The sequence below is a fragment of the Calidris pugnax genome, unplaced genomic scaffold (assembly GCF_001431845.1).
Source record: "Calidris pugnax isolate Ruff unplaced genomic scaffold, ASM143184v1 scaffold69, whole genome shotgun sequence".
NCBI classification, from domain to species: Eukaryota; Metazoa; Chordata; class Aves; order Charadriiformes; family Scolopacidae; genus Calidris; species Calidris pugnax.
In genome coordinates this window covers 7,732,873-7,759,820 of record NW_015090859.1, presented here as the reverse complement: position 1 = coordinate 7,759,820, position 26,948 = coordinate 7,732,873, and the positions used below count along the sequence as shown (strand labels likewise).

Sequence of the window (26,948 nt, the reverse complement as noted above, 5' to 3'; positions counted from 1 at the left end):
TTTACAAGTTGAAGTGATCTCATACCTATAGTACCTATTACAACACAAGAAAGTATTTCCTTAGAGAATTTAAAAGTGTTCTCTTTTAATTTGCAAGGACATGAATTGAAATATATGAAACAATCTAAGCTGAAGACTGTATCCATTTTGATTTTAAAGGATCAGGATCACTTCAAAAAACCTAAGCTTGCATATCAGACTACGTGGACTAAATACAGAAAAACACCTTCTGAGTAGCTGTCTACCAACTATATGGAAAACACAAGGTCACTAAACTGCACTATAGAATTTGAAAATCATAAGCGTGAAGTTCAGCTGGGATTCACTTCCATCAAAGCTCACAAGCACTTTTGGACCCACCACCACCAACAGTAGAGTTAGCTACAACTAGCAATCAGGGAAGGTCCACTGTCTGGACCACTGCACAATGCAGTTTTATCTCAGCACACCTTCTGCTTAGGATAATTCAGGGTAATCCTCAGCATCATAAAAGAATACTGCCCTGAATCCAAATCTGAACTACATGCAAAATAAACTTCTTCCTAAAGCTTGTGTTGTGAAGTGTTAAGACTACACACGGTCTTGACAGTTTGCCTTCATTAAATGCATTTACACAAGCTAGCCACTAATGCAACATCTGAAGTGGTAGGAGATGTGACTCAGCATAGCAAAAGAAAGGGGCTGCTATCACTGAGCACCTAGGAATAAATTTTCAACATCATCCAGCTAGCTCAAAGTGGAAGCTATTTAACATTTGATGATAGAACTGGTCGTTCCACCAAAGCTTTCACTTCATCCAAGAGAAAGCAGGTTGATCTCTCCATTTTGTAGCACAACTGGTACACAAGGTTGACAGGAAGGCTTACTGCCCAAACTGGATCACTGTTTCATCTGGTGAAAGGGCTTCATTGACAGGGCATTACAGAGAACAATATCTTTAAATACGCAGTTGTAGACCCTCAGTGAAGTCAGATAATTTTGTCAATAAAGGATTTGAAATATTGCTGGGGCTCCAAGAAACCCAGATGTAAAAGCCCAAATTAGTCTAACTTTCAAACCTACAGGCTACATCAGCTCAAGAGAGAAAACTAAATGAGCCATTGACAGTCTGTAACCAAAGCTTGTTCAAATATCAGCTGAAGAGCCCCCTCATTAACCTGCCAAGTAGAAAGGGTACAAAAACTTGGTCTGGATTGTAGTTTTAGTACTGCCCCTAGGCAATGTCCATGATGATCAAGAAAAGAGGCAGGCGATATAAAAGATCAAGATGTAACAAGTAATAACTCTTGTTCCTGCTGCCTTGGGAGAGTGTGAGAAGGCTAAGCCTTTGAGGTAAGCAAGGAGGGCAGAGATGAAAAGGAGCTGGAAGGGAGAGGGTGGGCAGTAAACTACGAATCTGTGAAGGAAACTCGTCAAATCAAGCATCAGTGAGCCCAGCAGAACCAGCTACAGCAGGGACAGAAGAGTGGTGAGTATTTTAGGCACTGGAAAAGAAGGAATGTGGGGCATTCGTGTCGGTTCATCAAGTACAAAGGCAGCTGATAAGCCTATTCCGTGCTACGGAGACAGGGAGTGATGCTGGATCTGGGGGGGTTTCTGGAAATGTATTTAAAACTCTCCTGTCTTCTAGGAGAGGAAGTGAGCAGAGGACTGAGGGACTGACCAGGTAAGAGGCTGGAGTTACATACAAAGAGAGACAAAACAAGAAGCAGCAGCAAGCCACACTCTCGCCTCTGCCCTAACACATACTGCATCCAATCCTCCCCAATTTCAATGTGGGCCCCTCTAAAAGCGATGTAGCAAAGGCAAGCAGGTCTTCGGATGCTGAGGATAACGATATCTGACTTTTTTTACATCAAGAGGGGTCACACAGAATTGTAGAAAAATAACATTGGATGTGAACTCTCAAGAGGACATTAAAGGGTTCCCTGGCCCAGACTATTTCTACCTTTCCCAAGAGAAGTTCCCACAGCCGGTTTCAAAGATCCCCAGTGGGGAAATTCAGAACCTCTGTAAGCAATGGGCTCCAGTGCAACTTATCCCACTACAAAGTTTTTTCCTGATATCCTATCCAACCTGAGATCTTCTCCCTGAAATTTGATACAAATACTTCTTATCTTAGTATTCCTTTTCACCTCCTTTAGATTCTCTCCAAATGATGCTTGATGTTGTCTGATACTTCAATTTATATAGTTTTACAAGAGCACAATTCCGTTGATTTCTGTTCCTCCATTATGCTCCCAAATAACTTTATGGAGAACTATCTCCTAAACAGTAATTCACAGTGCTGTATTTGTACAGCTCATTTTTCCTAAGTGCAATATATTGTCCCTGCTGACTATCATCCAATTTTTTCAGAGTCTTCAATTTTTCATGATCATTTTCATTCTAATCTTGCCTTCCAAAATGTTTACAGTCCTTCCAAACGTTATGTCATCCTCAGTGCAATAAGTATATTCTATCTGCCATCATCCAGGCTGTTAATGAAACCTCTAAATAGCAGAAGACAGAAGTAGGTGGACCCTCACTCTTTCCATTCTGACAATGAGCAATCAATATCAACTTACTGAGCATGTTTTCCAAGCAGTTTTGCACCTATTCTATGATTATTTTCACCTTAACCATGTTTCTCCTGCCAGCTTACAAAAATATCCTATGAGACTGCTACAGAGCTTTCCCAAAATAAAGATATATGACATTCACTCTTCTCTCCAATTCACATGGCTGTTAGCCTGACATAGATAATTATATTGGTTTGACATGGTTTATTCTTGACAAATCCATATTAGCTGCTACTCGCTTCCTTGTTATCTTCCAGCTGCTTAAAAATTTTTGTATGTTTAGTCACTACAGAATTCTTCCAGGGATAGAAGTTAAGCTTACCTGGCTTTTCTTTCCCTGTATCTTATCCCTTCCTCCTTTTTAAACTTCTGCTGTTTTCCTGCCATCCAGTTCCTCACCAATCCTCCACAAGTTCTTGGAAATAATAAAATAGCAGAGATGATAGCTTCAGTCTGCTCATAAATACCTCAGGATGAATACTCCAGCATTTCCCAGACCTTTTTGAATGGCACTAATCCAAGGGACTGGGACAGGAATCCAACTTAGGCATCACATTCAGCTTCCAGAAAGCAGTACAAAATTGAAAACCGTCACCTGATTTTCAAAACAACATATAAGATATATTACAGAAATAGAGATGAACTGTCTTTTAGAACTTCTTTCTTACTGCTTCCTGTAACTGCTTGCATATCCAGAATTGACTCTTCCTCACAACATTTTCAGTGACAACTGCTGTCTAAACTATGCATGTCAGGACATCCACAGATTTCTCCATTGGTTGTCTAGCTTTTTTCTTGCAACATAAAGAAGAGAACTTTTCCAGCTTCCTTTCTATTCAAGAAAGCATCAGATCGTCCACCTGGCAGATTCAGTGGAGAGCATTCTGTTTTTCTAATGATGCCTTTCCCTCAATTTTATGATATACTGGAGGATGTCCTGACTTGCTGCTTCCCAGCCTCCTGCAGGTTTCCTGTGGAAAGTTCAGTACTCAGTGGGCCTTAATTCTGTAAAGCGATTATAAGGTAAAAATCTTGTGGATAAATATGGAACTTTTTGGAGTTGTGGTAGCTGCAGAGATGAGTCAGTTACATTATTCAAATTCTTGTATTGATAGTCAGCCAATTTCACCACAGTCAATAAAATTCACTCCAGCTGACTCAAAATGAGTATTTACTAGCCAGAGAAGGCCAGGAAACCGATAAAGGTTGACGGGCTGAGTAGAAGTTCAATAAACTTTGATGTCTTCACTGGGACAAAGAATTGTGTAAACCCAAATGGCTCCAAATCTGAATACAGGTAAGCATGTGTCATTACTAGAGACACCAAGTGCTGATGTTAGTGGGTTCCAATCACTCTATTGTAGACCTCCATTAAAAGGTCACCTTCTTGCTCAAAATGAAGCTGGGCAAACAAAAACACTGGAAAGCCTGTATGAAAAGAACGTATGAAAAACAGCCCAATTGCTTTGGATAACTGTCTGTGTAACAGTTCTAGACAAAATCAGGATTTCTGCTCAGAAATCACACACCCTCTGAAAGCGAGGAGAGTCCATCCTGAAGATCACTTCCCTTGGGCACCGATGCTGGCCATCGCCTCAGCACTCTCTTCCACCCTTTTGATAGGATCCCATTTGACTGAATTACTTCCCTTTCATTCTGATGCTGTATATTTGTTGATTTTGGTTGGGGTCTAAAAAACATCAGGCCTTTCTTCTATTTCTCTTCTCCCTGAGGAGTTTATACTAGAGACATATCAGCATTTACAGATTGTGAATAAATCCCAAAGGCAAGTGTTAAAGCAGTGCTGGTTGTTCAATCAGCATCAATAAATTAATGTGCCCTGTTAAAGAAGTCCTGTTACGTTGATTTTTCAAGCTTGGTCTTTGATTTCTTCCCTTTCTCAGAAATCCAATTACTCATTTTCTCACTGCTGATGTGAGACAGTATCTTGTATACCTTTTGTTCTTTTTAATCATATTTATTTCCTCTATTAGATATTGCAGTGAACTTTCAGCTCCAGAGTCTTTGAAGCTGTTTTCTGACATTTTCGGGGCCTATCCATAGCCAGATGGAAAGATGACCAAGAACCTCTTAGATCTTCCTATTACTCGGTAATTATTTTTCTTATCTATTTTCCAGTTTGTACTTTAAACAAGAAACCTTGCAAAGAAGGATTTTAAATTGACTGCCATGGTGACAAGGCAGACAGTTCTACAGAAATATTCAATCTATACCCTGCTGAAAGTGTTAAAAAAACGCCCTTAGAAATGACTTTGGGAGAAGAAATAGGTAAGTACTACATTCTATGGCAGTCAGCCATAGTTCATCTTGATGAGGGAAGGCCTCCTTTCCCCTTGCTCCTGTGCAGTCTGAGAAGTACAAAGAAAAAATTTATTGTTGTGGAATTAAAATGATCTACTCATGCAGTATGAGAGTATTTTGGTGTAGTCAAACATGTCTTGGTAAAAAAAAACAAAGAAAACACTCAGTAGCTAGTGTGTGAGGATATATAAAATACTCTACCAGAGCCAAAGCAGCGGTTTGGAAATAATGTCTCTTTCCTGTCTTTGTTAAAGTACCATTTGTATGCTGCAGGTGCCCAAGAGTAAATAACAGTAGATTTGGGAACACAACCTATTTTCCCCATGTTTTTTCACTTTGAAATTAATCTCAGATATAAAAAAATAACCTGTCAAACTGCTTATAATGTATGGACTTATCTAGATAATTGAATATACATACATTACATTCCAACCATACTGTGTTACTGTGTGTCTTTCAAGCAACTAAAGAAGATCCATACTAAGGAAATCCACGTAATATACCGTTTATTGGCAGAAAAAAAAGATGTAACAGTTAAAGAAATCATCAGGGAAAAACTGTGACAACATAGTTGTAATAATCACAAGGGAATACTGAGTGAGAAAATTGCCTATGAAGAAGACAGTGTTCCCTATAGGGAAAAGTCTGGCGAAATAAAGACCATAAGAATGAGAGGAAAAAAAGATTTATTATCAAACGACAAAAAAAAAAAAAAAAAGCTTTTCAGCCTTTGGAAGGAAGTCAGATTTTGCTGATTTCACAGATGGAATGAAAAACTCAGACCGCAGTTAGCTCACTTCAGTATTTCTGTTTGTCAGAGTTAACATTAGAAAATGACTGAGGAGGTGGAGAGACAGGAGGTCAGGCAGTGTGGGCGTCAAGAAGGATGGAAAGATAAAAGAACTTGCAGCAGTCAAAGAGGCAATGAGTGTCTGATGAGGCTGCCACGTCCTTTCAAATAAAAAAAGAATAGCGAGATTTTAAGATGCTGTTTTCAAAAGACACTTGCCTCTCTTATAATAATAATTCAGAAGGCAGTAGACTTAAAAAGAGTGATTTCTAAAATTTCTGAAATAGATGAAGTCTTGACCTCAATAATAAGACTTTACCCTTGCTGCTTGCCATGAAATTTTGCATAATACGAGGCAAATCACCTAAAATTAAAGTTCTCACAGGTGGCCACTAATTGGATGCTTTTCATTTTCTAATCTTGACTTGGGAGCCTGCGATCTGGTTTGCAGAAATACTGAGCATTTACAGCTGTGGCTCATTAAAGATTTTGAAGTTATTTAAGGCCAAGTACAGCCAACTTTGGCCTGGAACAGCACCACCTGAGATAGACAGACTCAACTTCTGAGAGGAATGTTTAATCCTCCTTACAAAGTTGAACAACTGAACCCCATAGACAAAAGCAAAATTTGTCAGGCAATTTTTGTGGTTTTGTGCTCTGCTACATCTCAGCTAATGAATCCTCCTGGATTCAGAAGTGGCATGCTACCTCCTTTCTAACTACATTTTGGACCAATGTCTGCCTCTAAATTATCCTCTTTTGGCACCAAAACTGTTATTTCTTTCTCTATATTTATTTTCCCAGCCCTTGGTGGTTGTTCTTATAAATTCTGCATCCAGCTCTGGGAAGTCAGCCCTGACCTATGCAAAGAAGGCACAGCCTGACTCCAACTAGAGCTTCTACACTACATTCCTCAAAAATTAAAAAAGGCTCAAATATATATAAGAGTTCACAAGGTACAATGCTGGAAGTAACAGAAAATTAAAAAATAAACGTTTTCACAGTAGGAATGAGCAGTGCGCCAAAAGTAAGGTATAAGTCCACATGTTAAGCAACAAAGAAAAAAATATATTGTTCTTTGAGTGACCACCATTCATTTGACAGAATAAATGAGGCAGCACTTCTAGGGAAAAAGTATTTTTCAATATAACTGTAGTCCTCATACACAAGTCTGGGAGCCATTTAAAGTTACAATTCTGGTCTGGAGATGGCAAAAGTGATTAATTACTTTCTGAAGCTGCCTAAGGCACCTAAAAATTAACATAAATTAGATTTCTAATTTTTAAACAGCTAAAAATATATACTTGATGATAATGAAAGAAAAAGGAGCTAAGGCTAGATGTTCAATCTGACAGAATCACAGAATTGTAGGGGATGGAAGGGACCTTTGGAGATCATCTAGTCCAACCCCCTTGTTAAAGTAAGTTCCCCTAGAACAGGTAGGACAGCAATGCATCTAGGTGGGGTTTGAATATCTCTGGGCAGCCTGTTCCAGTGCTCTGGCACCCTCAAAGTAAAGAAGTTTTTCCTCATGTTGAGATGAAGCTTCCTCTGTTCCAGTTTGTGCCCACTGCCCCTTGTCCTGTTGCTGGGCACCTCTTGACACCCACCCTTTAGATATTTATAAGCATTGATAAGGTCCCCTCTCAGTCTTCTCCAGGCTAAACAGACCCAGGCCTCTCAGCCTTTTCTCATAGGAGAGGTGGTCCATTCTGTTCATCATCTTCATATCTGTCTGCTGTACCCTCTCCAGCAGTTCCCTGTCCTTGAACCAGGGGTCCCAGAACTGGACGCAGTACTCCAAATGTGGCCTCACCAGGGGCAGAGCAGAGGGGCAGGATAATCTCCCTTAACCTGCTGGCCACACTCTTCTTAATGCACCCCAGGAGACCACTGGCCTTCTTGGCCACAGGAGCACATTGCTGCCTCATGGTCAACTTGCTGTCCACCAGGACTCCCCAGGTCCCTCTCTGCAGAGCTTCTTTCCAGCAGGCCAACCCCTAACTTGTACTGGTGCATAGAGTTTTTATACCTCATTTCCAGTCTAGGTGAAGATCAGCCCCATATTCTACTATATTAAATTAATATAAATATAGTAATATAGTAATATATATGAAAATATTCACAAGTCCTTTTTTTCATTTAACAAAACACCACATAATGTCTAGAGTATTCTCAAATAATTTTGTAAACTTTTTTGTATCTGACACTTCTAATAACCTTATTTTTATTTGATAGCTTATAGGCCCTAATCAGACTTTTTTCTTTTTTTTCAGCACAGTGGCAGATTAAGCCATGGTTTGCTTTCTTATAATATTTACTCTATTTATTTTATGTTCTGCTGAATTCAATACAGAAATAAAAGAATCCAATTTTGACTAAAGCAAAGGCTACAACTTCCAGAACTAAGATTCCCCTTTCCAAAGAAACAGGGACAAAATGAAGAAATAGATGTAATAGAATCTCAAGATGTAATGCTGGTCAAGCATACGGTCAAGCCCTCAATTCAACAGGACATGTAAGTGTATACTTATCTGTGATTTTATGAGCCATCCCAGTGACAAAAAGGCTATACTGTACTTCAAGTTAATCTTGTGTTTAAGTATGTGCTGAATCAAAACCACGATCTCGATCACCAGTGTGAAATATTAATCATAAGTATTTTCCAAAGGCTGGGCAAAAAGGGTCTTTAACCCTTGATACCAAATAAAAACCAGAAACCTCTTTCACAGGACCCAGTGACCTCTTAACCCAGAAAGGGTGTGAGATTCTAGGGATAGTTCTGCCCTAGACTTTAGGTCTGGCCCCACACTAGATGTTCTGGGAAAAGACAGGAGAATACAGTGAATGCTGATGAACCATCAGTGACCCATATCAGCCACAAGTGGCTAAAGCCTCCTCTCCTCTCCTGCTCTCACCCCCATGCACACATACAAAGTCATTCACCACCTAAATCAGCCCAATGCCGTAGTTTTTAATCTCTCTGTCACGGTTAAAATTTGTATTTTTCATAATTCCTAACAATTTTGTTTTGTTTCTCTAATTTATCTTAGCGTATTTTGGTGGATTACTTTTAATCTATTATAAAGTCCATTTCACATCCACTGATGCCAACTACAATTACACATGTGCACTGAATGAACAGCCCCACATCATGTCTGCACCGGCAAACTCACCCTGGCTGCGTGTCGTCGGTCACGCAATGGTATGTAAAAGTTCCAAACATCTGCACTCCCAGGATCCCATACAGGAGGAGAAAGAACAAAAGGAAAATTGAAACGCTCCAGATTTGCTCTCCAGAACGCCTGGAAAAAAGATAAAGATGACATTGAAGGCACAGGCAATGTGAAGCCTCCTTTGAAAAGCTCCAGAATAGAAAATATGCTAAATAGAAAATAGAACATATGAAAGTAGTATTTCATCCTGCAGAAACTTTTTCCTGAAAACTTATCTTTCATTCTGTGCAGAGACAGAAAAGGGAGCCACGATTTTTACTAAGCCCATAAATTAGGGTAATTGAACCAGCTGTAAACTATGAGGGGTGGAACAAAAAAAAAAAAAAAGCCCAAATAAAATCTGTAGTATCTAGCTTTTGTAAAATAGTATCTAATGACTTACACAGACAAGACTAGATGATGAAATAAAGTTGATACCAAATAAAAACCAAAAACCTCTTTCACATTCCCATTTCATGGCTTTTGCCATTACATGCCATATCAAACATACTTATGTGTGTTCCCTTGCATATAAGCATCTCTGTACATATACCAATACATGGACACTTGTAATGGTTAGGGCATGTGCTCATGTATTTTTAATTATGAATTACCCTACTATGAGTTTTCACCTTGACTATTAAGTGCCCATATTAATGGAACAGAATTTTCCTGCCATTAGTTGAAAATTGCTGGCTACAGTTACTAGCAAAATGCTTTAAGATTTATTTGAATATTTGACAGGTTTTATAATTTTCTAGGAAACTTGATGATTCCTTAAATATGGAAAATAGCAAAAATTTTTTGGCCAAAACTAAAACTCAGCAAGAAAATGTCCATTAAGTGTGAAGGGTCATTCTCTGAGCTACATAGTCAGTCTTCTAAGGCAAAACTGAAATTTCCTATGTTGTTCTTCAGAAAACAGCCGTACTTACTTCAAGATATTTGTTATCCTAGTTCTTGGCAGCTCAAAACGAAAATATATCCGGAATGCTCGAATCATAATGAGTGGTCGTGGAATCCGTAACATGCCCCAAGGTGACATCTGGTCAACTATTTCAGCAATTTCAAACACCTACAAACAAGAGAATCAGGAGCTTTTCTTGATGACTCTGCCCTGTTCCTGTACTCATTTACAGAACATTTAAAACTATGAACAATATACATTATTTGTATATCTTTCAACCTTATCTTTGTTTATTTTGTGGTTCATTTTAACCATGTTTTTTAAAAGAAAAGTCTCAGAAAATCCTTTAATCCATTTCTAGGCCATCCCAATGAAATTTCAAAAATATACTCTGCCTATGTTCATAATGCTCCTGTTTCAAACAACTCAAGAAAACTGCAAGCTTCTGTTAGCTGCTTGCTCTGCACCCAACCTACCAGACAAGTTTCCCACAACTTCAGTAGAAGGGAATAATTTACATTTCCAAATATGAAAATCAGTATCCGTTAATGTTGCACGCCACTAAGGTTTTTACTATGATATAAACCTACATATACACAGATTGCCTTATGATTTGTAACATACTTATAAACTCTTCATTTAATTCCAAGTGCATGAGAAAACTCTACACGTTCTTCTCCTGGACTCCACTTACAAGACAAATTTCAGCCAAGCCACAGAGCAGGGAATCATTTCCTTAATACACTGCCCATTTAGGCACTCCATAAAGACTATTTATCTTTATTATTGGGTGAAAATGTCTTTTTTAAATCCTTGTCTCCTACTCTCTGAGAGTAACTGCTTAATTTAGTATTTGCTCAAAGTACTAAGAAAATGGAGGGGAAACCTGGCAATACATAAACTGAGTAAACTACAGTGCTTATCTGTAACGATCAACCTTCACTCCACATGTACACGTTATGTGCCAAAGCTTCCCCCATGTATAAAGCAAAAAATTACCATGTGTCTTAAATTGGTTTAAGACAATGTGTCTTAAATCCACTTATTTGTGGAAAAGTTACGCCTAACAGCAATCACTACAGAACTTTTACAATCCTTATAGGTTTGCAGTCCCCGTCTCACAGTCTTCAGTCTGTCCTTATCCAAGAAACTGGCTATGGTTAAGGAGACTGGTTGGTTTACAGGACACGATTTGACCCGTATGTTAGCACTCTATGCTTTCTTGCAACACATCCAAGTTCTTTATGAAAATTTATCAAATTTTTTCCAATTTTTTTTTTCCATTGTGCTTTAAATTGAATTTCGGAAAAGGTTTTGTTTGGGCCATATTACATGAAACCATATTACACTCACCATACCATACCAATACGCCCACAGTATGGCAAACATCTACCGTTGGAATCATTGTCCCTTTAGTTGCCTAAACTGGTCACCATGGAATCCTACTAGACTCAATGGAAGGAGATGAGCACAAATGACATATGGAGTAAGAGAAAAATGGCTCTCTGAAGATCCGTCTCTCTCCTTTTGGCTAGGCAGAGGGTTTAAGGTAACATACTTCAGATTAATGTATAACTTCTCAATAAGGAAAATTAACCAAGGTAAGTTCTACTACTAATGTAGATATGTTGCAGTGTGCAATTATGGAGCTATTGAATTGACCACATTTTTTTAAAAACATGACCCACGTACAGGTATACTTCCACAACGCGTAATTACTTGGTTGTGCAATGTATTTGTCACAAATAAGGAACTATTCATTGAAAAATGTAAGAGCAATAATTACCTGCAAAACCAGAGACACCCAAAGACAAAAGACCATGAATCCATCAAATACACACCAACGATCCTTTACATAGGAGCTATCACCCTACAAAAGAGAGAAAAGCTAAGAGGTTAATTGTTGTTGCTGTACTGTCAGGATTTACAAATATCATAAACAAAAGTTCTTGGAAGAAAGAAAATTATTCTCTGTACCACTTATGAAATATTTCAAAAGCCTAGTATCTAGGCTTAGAATATGTTGGGAACATATAAACAAATCTGGGTGAATCAACGGTAGCTTCATTCTTGTGTGGTACTTCTCTTCAGCTTGTTTCAAAAAGGACTCATAGAGAGACCTAATATTTGCACTCTGAAGAAAATCAAAAAACATACAAAAAATTAACACTGGACTCACTTTTCCACTGCATTGACGATTACAAAATACTTGCAGAGGAAGGTAAATGTAAAATGCTAGCAATCTAGTATCATGTTGTTCAAATACTTCAATAATGTTCAAAAGCGTCAATTTACCATTTTGCATACCTGTGTTTTGTAAGTTTTCAATCATTTTTCATGCTTTAGGTAAGTCTTGCCATTTCCAAAACACTAGACAGTAACCACCATCTCATCATAGTGTAGGCTTTCATGTTTCTTTGGACATTTCCTGGGCAAGTCTTTACCATCTCAAAATAACAATTAATTCTTTAGACTTCATTAATAATATGGGACTCCATTAATTGTCTAGCACAAGGATTCAGATCACACCTTTGCACTACTAAACAAAAGAAACTCAGGGAAGAAAACTGAGCACCAGACCCTTGATGACCTGTAGGCTTTCCTACCTGTTCTCTGGCTCTGCTTTCAACTTCTTCAACTAGCTCTCTAAAATAACACCTGAGTATGGTTTTGGTTAGAGTTCAATCCAGACATCATTCCAAAAAGGCAGCATGGAGAAGACTGCATCCAAGCTCAGTTTTCTCCATACTACATATTCTCAACGACCACTCCAGTTTGCATCCTTAGATATCCTCATGTCTCACAATGACTTGCCACACAGACCCTCCACTGCAAGCTATAAAAACACTTCTTTGGTGGGCTGCTAATGTCTCACACTTTACGTCAACCACTGAACTGAAAAAAAAAATATCCACAGTTATTAGGTAGATTACAGCTGAGAGTTAGATAGTTTCATGTACCACATGGAGTGTAGAAGACGTTGGGAACCAAAAGCATATAGGTAAATGCAGCTTGTTGAAACGGACACTATACAAGACTAGACCTAAGGAAAGTGGATATCCCAGTTTCATGCTGTATGGCAGTGAAAAGATATGCAGACATTGGTAGTGTATCCCAGGGCACATGAACATCCCTTTCCAAATCAGGTTTAGGTTTCTCCTTGAACATACCCTCCCCTGCCTTATACGTTATCTGGTTCCTTTTCTCTCTTCTGCTCTTTGAGATACAAACTACAGTGTTTAACATCCACTTCTCATCCACCCAATCAGGTATGATTGGGGAAAAAATTATTATCACATATCAAGAATCTTGAAGACATTACTGGACTTTGGCCTGTTACATGATTCCTGGCTTGATACAGATTGTTTCTCATCTCAGTGGTAGTTATTTCAGTCAACCTGTACTTATTTTTAAATGTCTCAGCATTTTCATTGATTCTTAAAGGACAGACAAGTTGTTTTGTTTTAATCTAATATCTTCAACGACATACACTATCCTAAAAATGATTTATCATTCCTTGCAGTAGGTGACAGCAAGATGCATTGTGTATATAGAGATAAAATATGTTTTTTAAAAAAAGTTTTATTTGAGTTGCTAAAATTCTTCAGGGCAGAAAATATAGCCAGTTATCTTAAAATCAGTAATAAAAGACAGAATTTCAACACTATTTTCAGATGGAGGATTTCCTTATACATCAGGATGTTAAAGTTAACCTCAATCCAAGAAATAAAAGGAGGAAAACTGCAAATCATGGAAGTAACAGAATGGGAACTTTTGCACCGTAGTAGTAACCAGTCCTTCCTGAAGAAAGTAGACTTAATTTCCTCAGTAAAATCTGAGCTAATCAGAAACTCTTCACTCAGAGTTGAACAAAGTCAGCTGTTTCAGCTCTATCTGCTGTGAAGCAGATACATGTATTTCTCTGTGGAGATCAAGCTACTAACACCCTAAATACCAGTCCCTCCTCTCACCCTGTTCCCTCATAGTTAACAAAACTCCAGTGAGATTTTTATCCACATGCAACTTGAGTCCTTCAATTGTGGCTCTGAACAAAGATGCTGATTGGTCTTTCTCTCACTGAAGAACTCTGAAACTTACTTTTTTTCTCTTAAGCACCCTTTGTCTAAAGCAAGAAGTTTTCTCTGAGTTGTGCTGTACAGATCCGAGAATGAATTTGTGCTTTATTCATTGTCCTCTGAATAACACGTCGAGCACTCGCTAAAAGCCAAACCTTTTTTTAGAAATTGCTTTTTCTCTCCACAATACGTGTGGCATGATTGAAGCAGTTCCGCTGTTTTCTCCTTACAAAGGAAGATGTCGTGACCCTTTCCAGTCTTCTCACCATTCAGGTTGCTCCACCACCTCACTTCTCTTCTTGTCACCTCAGGCCAGCTTCCCCCGCTACACCCTCCCTGTCAGGGAGGCTTTCAGTGGATCACCCACAGAAAACTTAGAGCACCTGAATTACATCTGTAGAAACTACTCATTTTGGGGGAGGTTTTGGCCCATTTCGCTTTGCATGTAGGGAGGCTTTGGCTAAATCCTTTTCACGTTTGTCATTTGGCTGGCAGTGGATGTGGTGGGGAATACTTAATGCATTTATACTGTGTATTGGCATATGGGATGTGATTTGGTGTTGGAAGCATTTTTAAGGCAGGACCAGCTTAATGTGAAAATCGGAATATACTTTTTAGTATGAGTCTTGCTATTGACTTCTAGTGGTACTTCCATGAAAAATCTAATTCTGACTAAACACAGGCTAGCACTCACATATTAATAGCAATGAACAGTGAGTTTCATTCACATTTAAAAAAAACCTTGGGCTGAAATTCCACGCTCACAGTCAATGGCAGCCTGTTCTTAGACTTGGAAAGGAATACAGACACATGAATTTAAATACATCTGGTTACATCCTACCTAAAATAGCTGAAGTATTGCAATGTGTTAATCCCTCACCCTTTTTTCATCCTGTCTGCTGAAATTTGAGAATCATTGATGAGGTCTGTTTTAGCATTTCTTGTGAATGCACTATCCCTGATCATTTACGTTACGGTTTATAAGTCTTTGAAATGCGGTCTAAACATTTGCAAAAGATGAAGAATTAGTACTGCAGACTAGAAGCCTCTTGCTGAAATTAATCCAAACCTCCTAAAGTCATTAAAGTTGCTGACTCCTTACTGCCTACAGCGAACAGTGAACTCTTTAATGGGCACAGGAAGTCCTGAAACTTCTCCAGCAACATGACTTACAGTCTTCCTAGACAACAAAATCATTTGCTTCTGACAGAGCAGTGGATGCCAGTCCACTTAGACTGTCCAGAACCGCAGGCTTGGGACAGCCTTTGGAAGACTTTTGAGCAGTAAACCATGCCCTTCCTCAGTGCCTCTCCCAGGCAAGCTAAAGGGTGCTCCTCGAACTCAGTGGACTAGCTAACAGCTATTAAACACAAAAGATTTTAAGACAGATAAAACATCTCAAGTCCAAAGCAACTAGTTTTTTAGCTGTTAGATCTTTCCTTTGTTAGATGCCTATTCATTATTTTGTAATACCCTTCCTAGTCTCCCCAAACAGTTTCTCCTAATGTACTTCCATTTTTTTCTGTCACTATTTATTTACGACAGGTCAGCATCACTGTTAGGCTAGGATACAACCATGGAAAGTACTTTCCTGGGAAACCATACATGTGGCATGGATTGAGAGTCTGCCTCTCTCTTAGAGATGCTAATCTGAATTAATCCAAAATTTGGCAAGCTTGACATAACAGTCTGTAATGAAAATATTCTGTGCCCTAAAATAACTTAATTTTCTACAGCAACGCTGCCATAACAAAGGAATAATACCTCAAGTCCAGCATAAGATCTTAGTGTTTCTTTACCTATTTGAAAACAGGACCAACAAGTGAATCTCTTTCCTTCTCCCTACATTGTCCTTATTTCATCAGGTCTTTTGCCTATTTTTAGCACCATTGCATTTATTGAGTACAACGTATTAGCTCATTTCTCCATTTTTTATTTTCGCATACAATACTAATACCCCAATAATAGCACTGAGATGCCAGAAGATACACCTTCTCAACTGTAAACAGCATGTTAAAGATAAAACACTAATTGCCAGTATTAAGTGCCATAAACAGTTGCTTCACAAGTTGACAGGAAAAAATCTATTTAATAAGACCTAACTCATTGGAAATGTGAGCCAATACAAAATACAGACAGAAGCACAGACAGAAGTAATAACACCTGGGGTAGTCACTCCAAGAGAGCCATTTACAGTTTAATTTACACCAGACTAGCCAGACTATAATTTTTTAATAAAAGTTTATTCCATGACTAATCTTGCTGAAAACAAAATACTCTATGAAATCAACATCCGAATTGCATAAAGCAATCTGCTAGAAGATTGATTATGTCTGCTAATTTTGTTAAGCAATTTCAGCAATTGGTAAAGCAGACAGCTTAGCTAGATGATAGCAGAGTCATCTCCTAGATCAGTTCTGCCTTGCTTAACTCCTTAACATCTCAGGAACACCTCAGGATGAACAGCAAATCCCTGCAAGGGAAAAGCCTTCCCTGCCTCCCTACTTGCCTTCAGGAATTTCTTCTTCTCTCTCATTCCTGCTACAACCTGTTCTCTGAATCCTTCCCACCTGTCTCTTTCCAGCTGCCTCTGTGGGAAAGCTAAATAAAAGAAGCACTCTGACATTGGCTCTGAGTAATCTGCTCTGGAAAGGAGTCCTGTTGTCTTGGGTCTGTCATTAGGACAACCTTTGTCTCCCATTTTTCCTCACAGTCTCTGACAAACAGGACAACTGAAAAGATAGTACAAACGCGAAGAGACCAGCAAGCTCTGCAACAATCAGCTACTTTGCTGTTTAATCGTGGTCACTGGATCCTGCATACGTAGGCGGTAAATAAAGTACATCAACTCTAGCAAATTCTTCAGGTTGCCCTGTGGGCTACTTTGTGTAGCAATAAAAATATGCATTAAGGGGTGGAGGCTGACATTTACTGGCATTTTAGGAGCAGCATAAATGCACAGGAGGAAACAGAAGAGAGAGAAATCAGAATTTGGGAGTATCATTTTTTTCCCCCTCCACTATGCTCATTATAATGCAAAAAAAAGCAAGCTAGAAGAGAGGGCACAGCTGAGTGAGTGAACCAAGACTCACCCTCCCTCTCGCATTCCCTTACTCCACATAAACACTGCAGGGAACGGAGGTGGGAACAGGACAGAAAATGAAATCAGAATTCAAGGGAGCCCCTTGTCTAACCTCTCCCTCCTCCCTGCAAAAGCAGATAAAGATATACACACACCCACAGAGGGTACGTATTTGCTACCCAGTCACACATACACATACATCCCTTATGTTTCTGGCTCAACTTCAAACTTTCCCTATTTCCTTAAAAACCTGCAGTTTACAGTTCTGCTTAGTAGCAGAATGATGTGGGCAACCCAGCCCGGCCCCCACCCCGTCAAATACTTTTAACATTTTCTTCACACAGAAAAAAAGAATGAAGAGATACAGCCTAATCAAGAAGAAACTCTACCTCTGACTTCTGTTCTCAATTCTCCTCTTCTGTCCCCTCAAAATAAAAGTATTTCTCAAATCTGCTCATGTGTCAAACACGAGCCCCCTTCCTCCTTCTTCAGAGCTTTGCAACTCCTCAGCTGTCCTGGGGACCAGATGAAGTGGAACTGAACTGAAGTCCAATAGAGGACTGTCAGCCACACTGACTGCTTAAAGTCCATCTTCTACTCTGTGTGACGTAACGAAATTCAACCTGAAGCACTTTATTCTGCAACAACCAGCAATATATGCTACCCATCTTTTAACGCAAAGTACTTCTGTAACTGTCAAATGATAATCCGTGCAGGAAACAAAGGAAATCATGGATTGTATAGGTAAAACCACATTAATAATCAAAAGAAAAAACGGCATATTTTAAAATGGGTGGTCACCTCCAAGTTAGCCATCTGCAACAGTGATAGTACCCCTTCAAAATGAATCAAGATATTTCTCTTCCAGAAGTCTGTATTCGGGGAAAAAAAGAAATAATACGGGTGAGGCGGGACGGCCAACACACACAATGGGACGACGACACACACGACATGACACCTTCTTATTTCTGTATATCTTCTTTTTCTCATAAAGTATCTTCATTCACAGTGAAGGAACTTACTTAAAATATATTCACATCATAGGAAATGATTTGTAACAGCCAATGGAATTAGAATTGCTGTGTGAAGCTTAATTCTAAACGGTTATAGTGGGTGTAATATCACTTTATCATCACTGAGTCAAACAAGTTCAATTTGTAACTACTCATGTATTGTACTGAACTGCTCCATCATCAGATGCTTCCAAGTAACACATTACACAGTGCATAATTTATCTTTGTCATAATATGTAATGTAATATTTATAGGAAACTTGCAGTCTATGCTAGAAAAACGTTGGAAAAATCACTTGATGTTACAGCACGCAAAACAAAGATACTCTATTTATAATTAAAAAAATGAAACACAGCTCTTGCTGGTGCTTTGGATTAGAGGGTGATTCCTTGCATGTTATGGACACACAACACACACAGTTCGAATCTATCACTACAAAAAAGCTGTAATTGCTACGGAACCACTACTTCATCATTTGCAATAATTAAAAAAAATAGGTTTTAAAGTGAATTTGTTGAGTTTTTCAGATTATTTTAGGAACTACAAAAGAAGATGGGAGGCTATTTCATTCATTAAAGAACAGTCTCAAACATATTTTTAAGGCACACTACGTTTTTGTTCATTTATGTAATTGATTTCACCAAACTTAATAATTTGTTTTTTCACATTGTAATGTGAGGTTTTTAAACAATAGTATTCACCATCTCATTTGCTGTTTCTAACAGAAACAGAAAAAAGCCACCCCAAAGCCAGCAAATTATCAAAACCAGAATTCTTATTGAGCTGTTCAGAGAAAGAATAAAAAACCACTATCTCATGTCATTTGATTTGCTGACTTCTGTCACGAACAAACAGTAACAGTTTTAGGGAAGTTGTGGGAGGAGGAAACAATTCCGGCTGTTAGGTAACAATCAAGACTTTCAAACAAACAAGAACCATTTTACTTGCTAAAAATCCTGTAACAGTGTTTGCTGTAAAATAAGGGGAATTGGGAGGAGTTAAAAATGGTGTTTTAAACCAAAACTGTTGAAGAAAATTCAAAAACAAACCAGAAACAAACGTGAAAACATTACACAACACTCCCTTCCTCAAGTAAAAAAAGCGTCGAGGGGAATAACACTCAACTGAGTGACAAGTAATTCAGATCGTCCAGTACTCAGAGCTGCCAGGGACAACCTCATACATATTCAATAGAGGACAGATGCTAGTGCCTTCTTATCAATACCTAGCAGTAGGTATGTGGGGACCTTCGCTGGGGTATTACATTGCTGCTTTCCTGATACACGGCTTCACCACTGCAGCTGGGTGCCAACGTGCCCTGCAGAGAGATTTTATGGGTTACTACACTGAAGCCTGAATTTCATTTCCCTCTCCATCTGCTCGTTAGCCAGCTGTATTCAGTGCCATCAGTATTGCCTTACTAGCTGATCTGGCTCCCTTGGATGTCTTAAAGGTTCAGCAAATCTAAAAATGGCTAATCAGGAGGAGGATTAATAGGACCCCCCTACCTGGAACAGCACTCACTGCTCCAGGATTTGCACAGGAAAAAAGTCTTCACTGTGAGAATGATTAAACATTGGAACACATGGTCCAGAGAAGTGCTAGCATCTTCCTTGCCGGAAATATTCAAGACTCAGATTGATAGGACCCTGGATAACCAAATTAAGGCCCTACTTTGAGTAAGAGGTTGATCCAGATCATCTCCATAGGTCCCTTCCAACCGAGACTCTTCTCTGGTTCTGTGCATCTAAGACAGCCTCCTCAAAATGCCAGTTCCTATGGGTAGACTCCAGTTCTACACCTAGTTCCACAAGCATGGACATCTGTTCATGCCTGGAAGTACTCTGCAGCCTTGAGAAGGTGGTGTGTGTTAAACACTGCTGTGTTTCATCCAGCAGTATTCTGCCCTCCCCCCAGCTTCAGTGTTTATGGTGGATGCGATGGGCGGATTTGTATCCAAATGTTTCAAGGTGAAAGCTTTCACTCCAAAGCATGGAATATTGCCTAGAGACTGAATAGGGCGATTTGACAGGCAAACAGTCTCATCTAATACGACAAAACTCAGATTTATGACTGTCATTCACAGCTCTCCTTCAACAGAAAAAAAGCCACAAGGATGAAAATTAGAATAGATAAGAAGGAGGCACTTTTCAGAATGAGCATTTTATTATTTGGTGATTAGCATTAATAAAAGCTGGAGAATCCATTTTATAGTACAGATAACCAGGAAAAGTTTATTGAAATAGCAATCTTACTACAGCTGTAAGAATGCAATATTTATATTAGTGGTGGAGAACACAATACTTTGAAATGAAATTTTACATTCAGCTTACTGCCTTAAAAATCCCACTCAAATTTCATCATTTTCATGAAAATACAGATGCACAGAAATGTACTTATTCTCTTCCACAGGGATTTGGATGTCATTACAATTTATTCATCTTGATGTCTTATTTTATTCTCTCAAATAAAGAGAGATGACAACATGGGCATAAAAAAAAATAATAAATAAAACATATTGTTTAATTATACCAGGCCTCCCTGAAAATATAAATTTCAACACAGTACATTAGGGATTAAGTTCTCTCTCATCCTACCTGAATATGTAACATGTTATCTAATAGGCTGATTTCACTGCTATCCCAGTATATGTGTCATTTTACCCTGACATGAAGTGATACAGTAAAAATATCTCTTGATAACAGCTGCTTTCATGAAGAAAAACATAAATAATTGAAAGTGCTATTAGAAAGGGAAACAAAAACAACCTTACTGGAAAGTAAAGTTTTGTTCATCTAATTGGTCTGTATATTGAAAGAGCAATTTTTAAATACATTATGAAGGACAGTATGTTGTGTATTTTTTCTTAGCAACATTAAGGTTAAATTTTGATCACCATGGTAAGTCACTAAGTATTACATGGACACACACTTCAATCCATGCCCAAAAATACCTTCTTACTAAAAGTTTCTATAACCCATTGACTGGTTAGAAAAACGACCATTTTTATTTTAGGAATGTATGAACCATGTAAGTTCACTAAGTAATTTAAATGTCTTTGATTTTCTAATACTCTAATGCAAAAAAATGGTGCAAAAAGCCCCACTGTGTAATATGAGTCATTACTTTCCTGTAATAAACACTCCAACAAAACCAGGCACAAGTAACCATGGAAACAGGTGCGTAGATTCCAGTGCCATGGTCTCTAACCTCCCCTGGCCCACAGGCAGTAACACCCAACTAGCAGTATGCTGCAGGCAACTTCGGATTTGTTTTCCTCATGATAATCAGTTGTAATTTTTTTAATTTCCTGTGACTGGAAACAGCATCGAAGCATTTCACTAGCAACACGATCCCAGAAGGCTGGGAACAGATGTCCTCCCAATGGACATACGCGTTTAGCAAAACAGCAACAGACAAACACAGGAAAATGGGGAGACAGAAGAATCAACTTTTGTAGATTGAATGTCTTATTCAAATAATGGCTATCAATATTGTTTGCTATGAAATAATATTTAAAGCTATCAATCACAGCTGCCAACACCAAAATACTCCTGTATTTTTTCAGTTAAATGTTAAGACAATTTGAAATAATATACTTGTTCCCAACACAGAATACCACGGGACCTGCACTACACACCGAGGTCTCCAACAGCACTATACATAGTACAGAACTGTAATTTTTAATATAGGTATGTAAAAGATTTTTTCATAAGAACAAATAATTTTCACCTTATAATCTCAAGAAGTAGAGACGAAGGGGAAACTAAATCTTAAATCAACTGGGCCTTATTTCATGTTTGCTCTGTGAGCTTTCTACTACCACAGGTAAGTAGTTTTCTCCTTCTGTTTTTTCCCTCCACATAATTACTCTCTGTTTAATCAAAGCATCTTGACATTTTCTCATCCTTGCCACTGATTCTGGTGGTTATGCCCCTGCCCTCCAGGTTGAGGTTCTTGCTCCTGTTTGTGACTGGCACATCCCAAGACTGAGCTTTCGCCACTGGGCATCACGAGCACATCAGGGCATGCTGACACAGGATGGCAGGAGCCACATGTTCTGTTTTACTGCCTGACCTTTGAAAACAACACAACTTCCTGATCCTTAACTCATTTATATGTCATGGGGAATACATCACATCATTTCAGTAATTTCAGAATTTCCGTCTCTGTTTTGAGTCTGTAATGCAGCAGAAGCTCCCTTGACAAAGTTCCTAAAGGCTGGTGAGCCAGCTGACAGTGTTTCACCACATATTTCCATGATTTGCAAGAAGAATTAAACTAATTTTGTGATTTCGCCATTCCTCTTAGCTGAAGGTGGAATGTTTAATCTTAAAAGTACTGAAAAGCATACAAAACAGATACTTTAATGAGTATCTTATTATTAAGTATACTGTATTAATTATCTGTAAACAGGTCTGTAATCCAACACCAGTTCTGTAATCCATAACTCTAGACAAACTTCTCAATTAGGATAATTATGAAAGAAACTCATTTAACAATAAATGAGTTAATGCCATAAGCGTTATAGAAGAAGCTGGCATACAGTTGCCTGTATATTTTCTGTAATGTCCACTGTCAACAAATCTGTAAGTAACGAGTGAGAGTAATTGCTCACTGTGAGATACCTAAAGGCCAGGTGTCACCATCCAGCCCAGGCTCTTTAAGCTTCCCTTTCAGTCAATGGAGAAAATCAGACCAGAGAAATTATCTCTTGGAAGGGCCTACTTTATACACAAACAACTAATTACAGACAATCACAGATCCTCAAATTAGCATAGATGAATTCTACTAAAACTGTTTCTATTTAAGACCAAAAATCTAATAGTGCAAGCAAAGATAAAAAAGCAGAAAATGTAAATGGACATCAGCTGCCACGGGAAACAGTTGCAGGCCCCCGTTTCTCATGGCAAACAGAATATTTCATTACAGCCTAAAAAGCCCATCTTCACCTCACACTGCTTGCACTACAGGTGGAAAGTTCCTTAAATTGACAGAAAACTGCATGTACAGTGCACAGCCCACATGACTTGGGTAAGGGTCCCACCTACGCCATCCTCGACTCTCTCCTCTTGAGCAGAAAAACAGCAACTACAGCAACTGAAGCACGTATCAGAAAAATGATAAGGAAAACGTGATCTCTGAACACAGCTAATGAGGTGCCAGAGAAGGGCAACGAAGCTGGTGAGGGGTCTGGAGAACAAGTCTTAGGAGGAGCAGCTGAGGGAGCTGGGGTTGTTCAGTCTGGAGAAGAGGAGGCTGAGGGGAGACCTTATTGCTCTCTACAACTACCTGAAAGGAGGGTGTAGAGAGGTGGGGGTCGGTCTCTTCTCCCGTCACAGGCGACAGGACGAGAGGAAATGGCCTCAAGTTGCACCCAGGGAGGTTTAGATTGGATATGTGGAAAAATTCTTACACCAAAAGGAGTATTAAGCATTGGAACAGGCTGCCCAGGGAAGTTGTTGAGTCACCATCCCTGGAGGTACTTAAAAGACAGGTAGAAGTAGTGGCTAGTGATATGGCTCAGTGATTATTTTTTTTTTGGTCAGTGTTATGTTGATGGTTGGACTAGATGATCTGAAAGGTCCTTCCGATCTAGGCAATTCTATGATTCTATGATTCCAATGTTGCCTGGAAACACCCGGCTGAAAGCCACTGATTTCAGTTAACTTGCATCTGGTACTGGACAGAAGTAAAGGAAACGGCTCCCATCTATTGGTGACTGAGTTGGTGGAAGACTGAGCTTTGCTTCAGCTCCTTCATGAACTCACTGAGAGAGAGCTGAAAGCTCATGGTGCAACCACTCACTGCAGCCCCTTGCAGGAGTACTGAAGTCAGTGAATAGCACTCAGCGCTACCAAAATAAAGTCTGACAAATCCACTCACAACTACTTCAGTTAGTACAAAAGTTTTACTGTGAATGTAATTGATTTAACAATGGGGGAAATGTCAAGGACCGTTACTTCTGACTTCCTATAATCATTTTGGTTAGCTGACTTGTCACAACTGCACAGTGAAAAGAAAGATATTTCTATTAAATTCAGTGCACTATTTGTGCTATATTAAAAAAATTCTAATTTTCAGCATGATGATAGTAAAAGGCAGCTTTTTCAACTGGCAGAATGCAGAACTCTCACACTTTTTATTTTACAGTGTTACTCTTAGCAAAGGAACAGGATAAACCATGCTTCCTTTTCACAGCATGGTTTCAATGTAGGTTTTCTAACGCCATCATGATTGTGACTAGAAGTCACAACGAGGATGCAGTATAATGAAGGTAATTTCACATATCCTCAGTGTCCAAGAGTGAAACAATATCTATTCATCTCTCATTCCCTAAAGACTGGATTTTCACCTGAGACATCAGTTACTTGGTTCCTTTTTGTTGTTGTGAACGTGAATTCTTTTCTATCATGGACAGAGTTTCCTGAAAGTTTCTCAGATTCTGGCACATTTTCCTCTTTGGTTATTTTAATTTATATAATGCCACCAGTGTGTTTAATACAAGTCATTTACCTGGAATATTTCTCTTTCTCCTTATTCCATTTGTTAGTACAAAAGCTGAAAGTAAAAAGTTCTAATAAAGATAAGATACCTTTAAAGTAAGGTACTCTTACCTTGCTCATACCCATGTGATATGACCTTCATAAGACACCTTATTAGAAAGCAGAAGGTACTTTTTGCACCACACTGATTAAAAGAAATACAAAGTCCTTCCATCGCAGGTTAGGCTCCCTGCTTTCTTTCAGAAGTCTGCTGCTCATCTAGGGTCACATCTGTTTCAGGCTTGAGAGTTATCTTTCTCTATATTCCACCCCACCTCCTTTTTTCAATGAGATCATTTTGGAAACTTTCCTTGAGTCAATGAACAGACCTTGTGTCAAGTACATACAGCAATGGTCAGAAGTGACATATGGCACGTAAAAGTGAGCTTTGTTTCTGAGGGGCTGCGAGTCTTGTGGGTTGGGTTACAAGTTGACTCATTAACTATTTCGACACACAGAAACATTAGTTGATTCATGGTGCTCTCAGAAGCCTGCCAATCAATCAGTAAACATAAACGGCGTGTAATTGGGAGACCAACTGAAATCTTATTCAAGATACAGTGAAGGAGATTGATCTGCTTTCATTTAAACTCTTAGTACTTCCTTGATGCAGCTAATTATACCAGAGCTCTTTCTGACCACGGAGCCTGAAACATGAAAGAAATCAGAACCAAAGAGTCACTGAACTCTATTTACATTCCGGGACATAAAATTATGTAAACAAACCTAAGATCAATTGAAGAAAATGGAATTCTTAAGTGAAGAGACCATAAAAATATCAATGTCAGATTGAATTCAGTAACTTGCACTAAATTTATTACATTTTATACATTGGTGAATGGTGTGGTAATGGAGTGGCCAAAATTGCATTTATTTCTTAGAAGGCTGTGTATTCATTCACAAAACCAAAGAAGCATATTATGGTTACACACAATGTTAAACTTTTAGATTCTTTATAGAAATATAAGCCACCCATAACTGGCAGTAAAATCAAGATCATTTCAGCTAAATGTGGAAAATCCAGTTTAAAGATCCCAATGAATCAGGTTAGTCACTTTCCTAGACTTTGCCTATGTCTGCAACTCTTCATACTCCGGGTATTCTGGCAAGCATCTTATTATATGTTTCCTGATAAACTCCAAGTAGCACAGAGTATTTCTGACCTAATAAAATATTACTTAGAGCATAAAAAAAGTGATTGTCGAAGTAAATGTATTCTGTGAGTTGATAACAAACCCATTACTGTTCACTGTACCAACATAAAAGAGATCCGTGACTTCTGCTAAATCACTGACACTACGTTGCATTACTCAGTCACCCCAGTACCAGTGGGGCTGTGTGTTTCACGATAACCATGATTCAACCTCTACCTGCTGAACAGACATACCTAAGTATAGCTGGGGAAAACATTACACCATGAAGATGATATAAATGAATGCATTTCCATCTTACATGAGAGAATAAAAAATAAAATTACACTAAGTAAACTCTTGAAACACCCCTGAATTATTACTGGACGCTACATTTGGACTGGGAGACTTTTAACTCCATGACAATGATTGGCCATTGTTCGCGCACTAGTGACAACAATAATTAAAAATAGAAGTTTTATTTCATTCAATTGAAACATTATTATTTCTAAAATCTACACTATTCTGCTGTCGTCAAGTCTCATGTAAAATTTGTGTTAATACATAGCCTTTCTCCATACACCATGTTTTGATGTTCTAACAAGTCAAGAAGTCTCCTGGCATTTATTCTTACCTTCAGTCACCCCTGACGTAGAGCTGTACTTTATATATAATGTTTCTAGGTCTGAGACAAAGAAATAAGATGTATGTAGTAACATTAAAAGAACCTCATTCACCATTTTATTAAAATGGCCCTTTTTATTTTACATGCTCCACAGCTTTTTTTAATGCGTAGAAAGTCTGTGAAATTTACCATTAATCTTTTTAATTTTTTTCAATTAAATTTAAAGGGATCAGAATTTTTAATGTCTAAAACATTAGCTCTTTTTAATATGTGTCTGTAACAAAATTTAGTAGACATCTGCTAACATGCTTCCTAAGCTATTCCAACAAAAATATTGATGTGGCTAAGTCACATCATCCATTAATTCATGTAGTACTCTGAGAGCAGAATTTGTAATGCTTTGAAATCATTAAAATGTGTGAGCTACATAGAAAGGTTGCAGAGAAAATAAGTAACTATGAAAACTTGTATCCAATACTTTTTTAAAATAATATTAAAATATTGCTGTACTGATTACAGCATATTTTCATGACTGAAATCCGTATTCAAAATTATTTGCTCATAAAAGCCTAATAGGTTAAACGCAAACCAAAACAGTAAGCCACAACAGTTTCTCTTATAACTACTTGAATACCTTGATGAAATAATTAACATCTAACTTTTAATGGCATCAAACTATTAA

At 38.4% G+C, this 26,948-nt stretch overlaps 1 protein-coding gene across 2 annotated transcripts in view; it reads right to left on the bottom strand.

Moving 5' to 3' along the window:
• The window catches only part of NALCN (sodium leak channel, non selective), a 251,707-nt gene that overhangs the window by 208,748 nt on the left and 16,011 nt on the right, over nt 1-26,948 (bottom strand). For both annotated transcript variants that reach the window (XM_014944224.1, XM_014944225.1), the window contains exons 4-6: nt 11,582-11,665; nt 9,824-9,963; nt 8,850-8,978 (exon numbers count right to left, since the gene is read on the bottom strand). In XM_014944224.1, the coding sequence (XP_014799710.1) occupies nt 8,850-8,978; nt 9,824-9,963; nt 11,582-11,665 (353 nt within the window). The remainder of the gene's footprint in view (nt 1-8,849; nt 8,979-9,823; nt 9,964-11,581; nt 11,666-26,948) is intronic.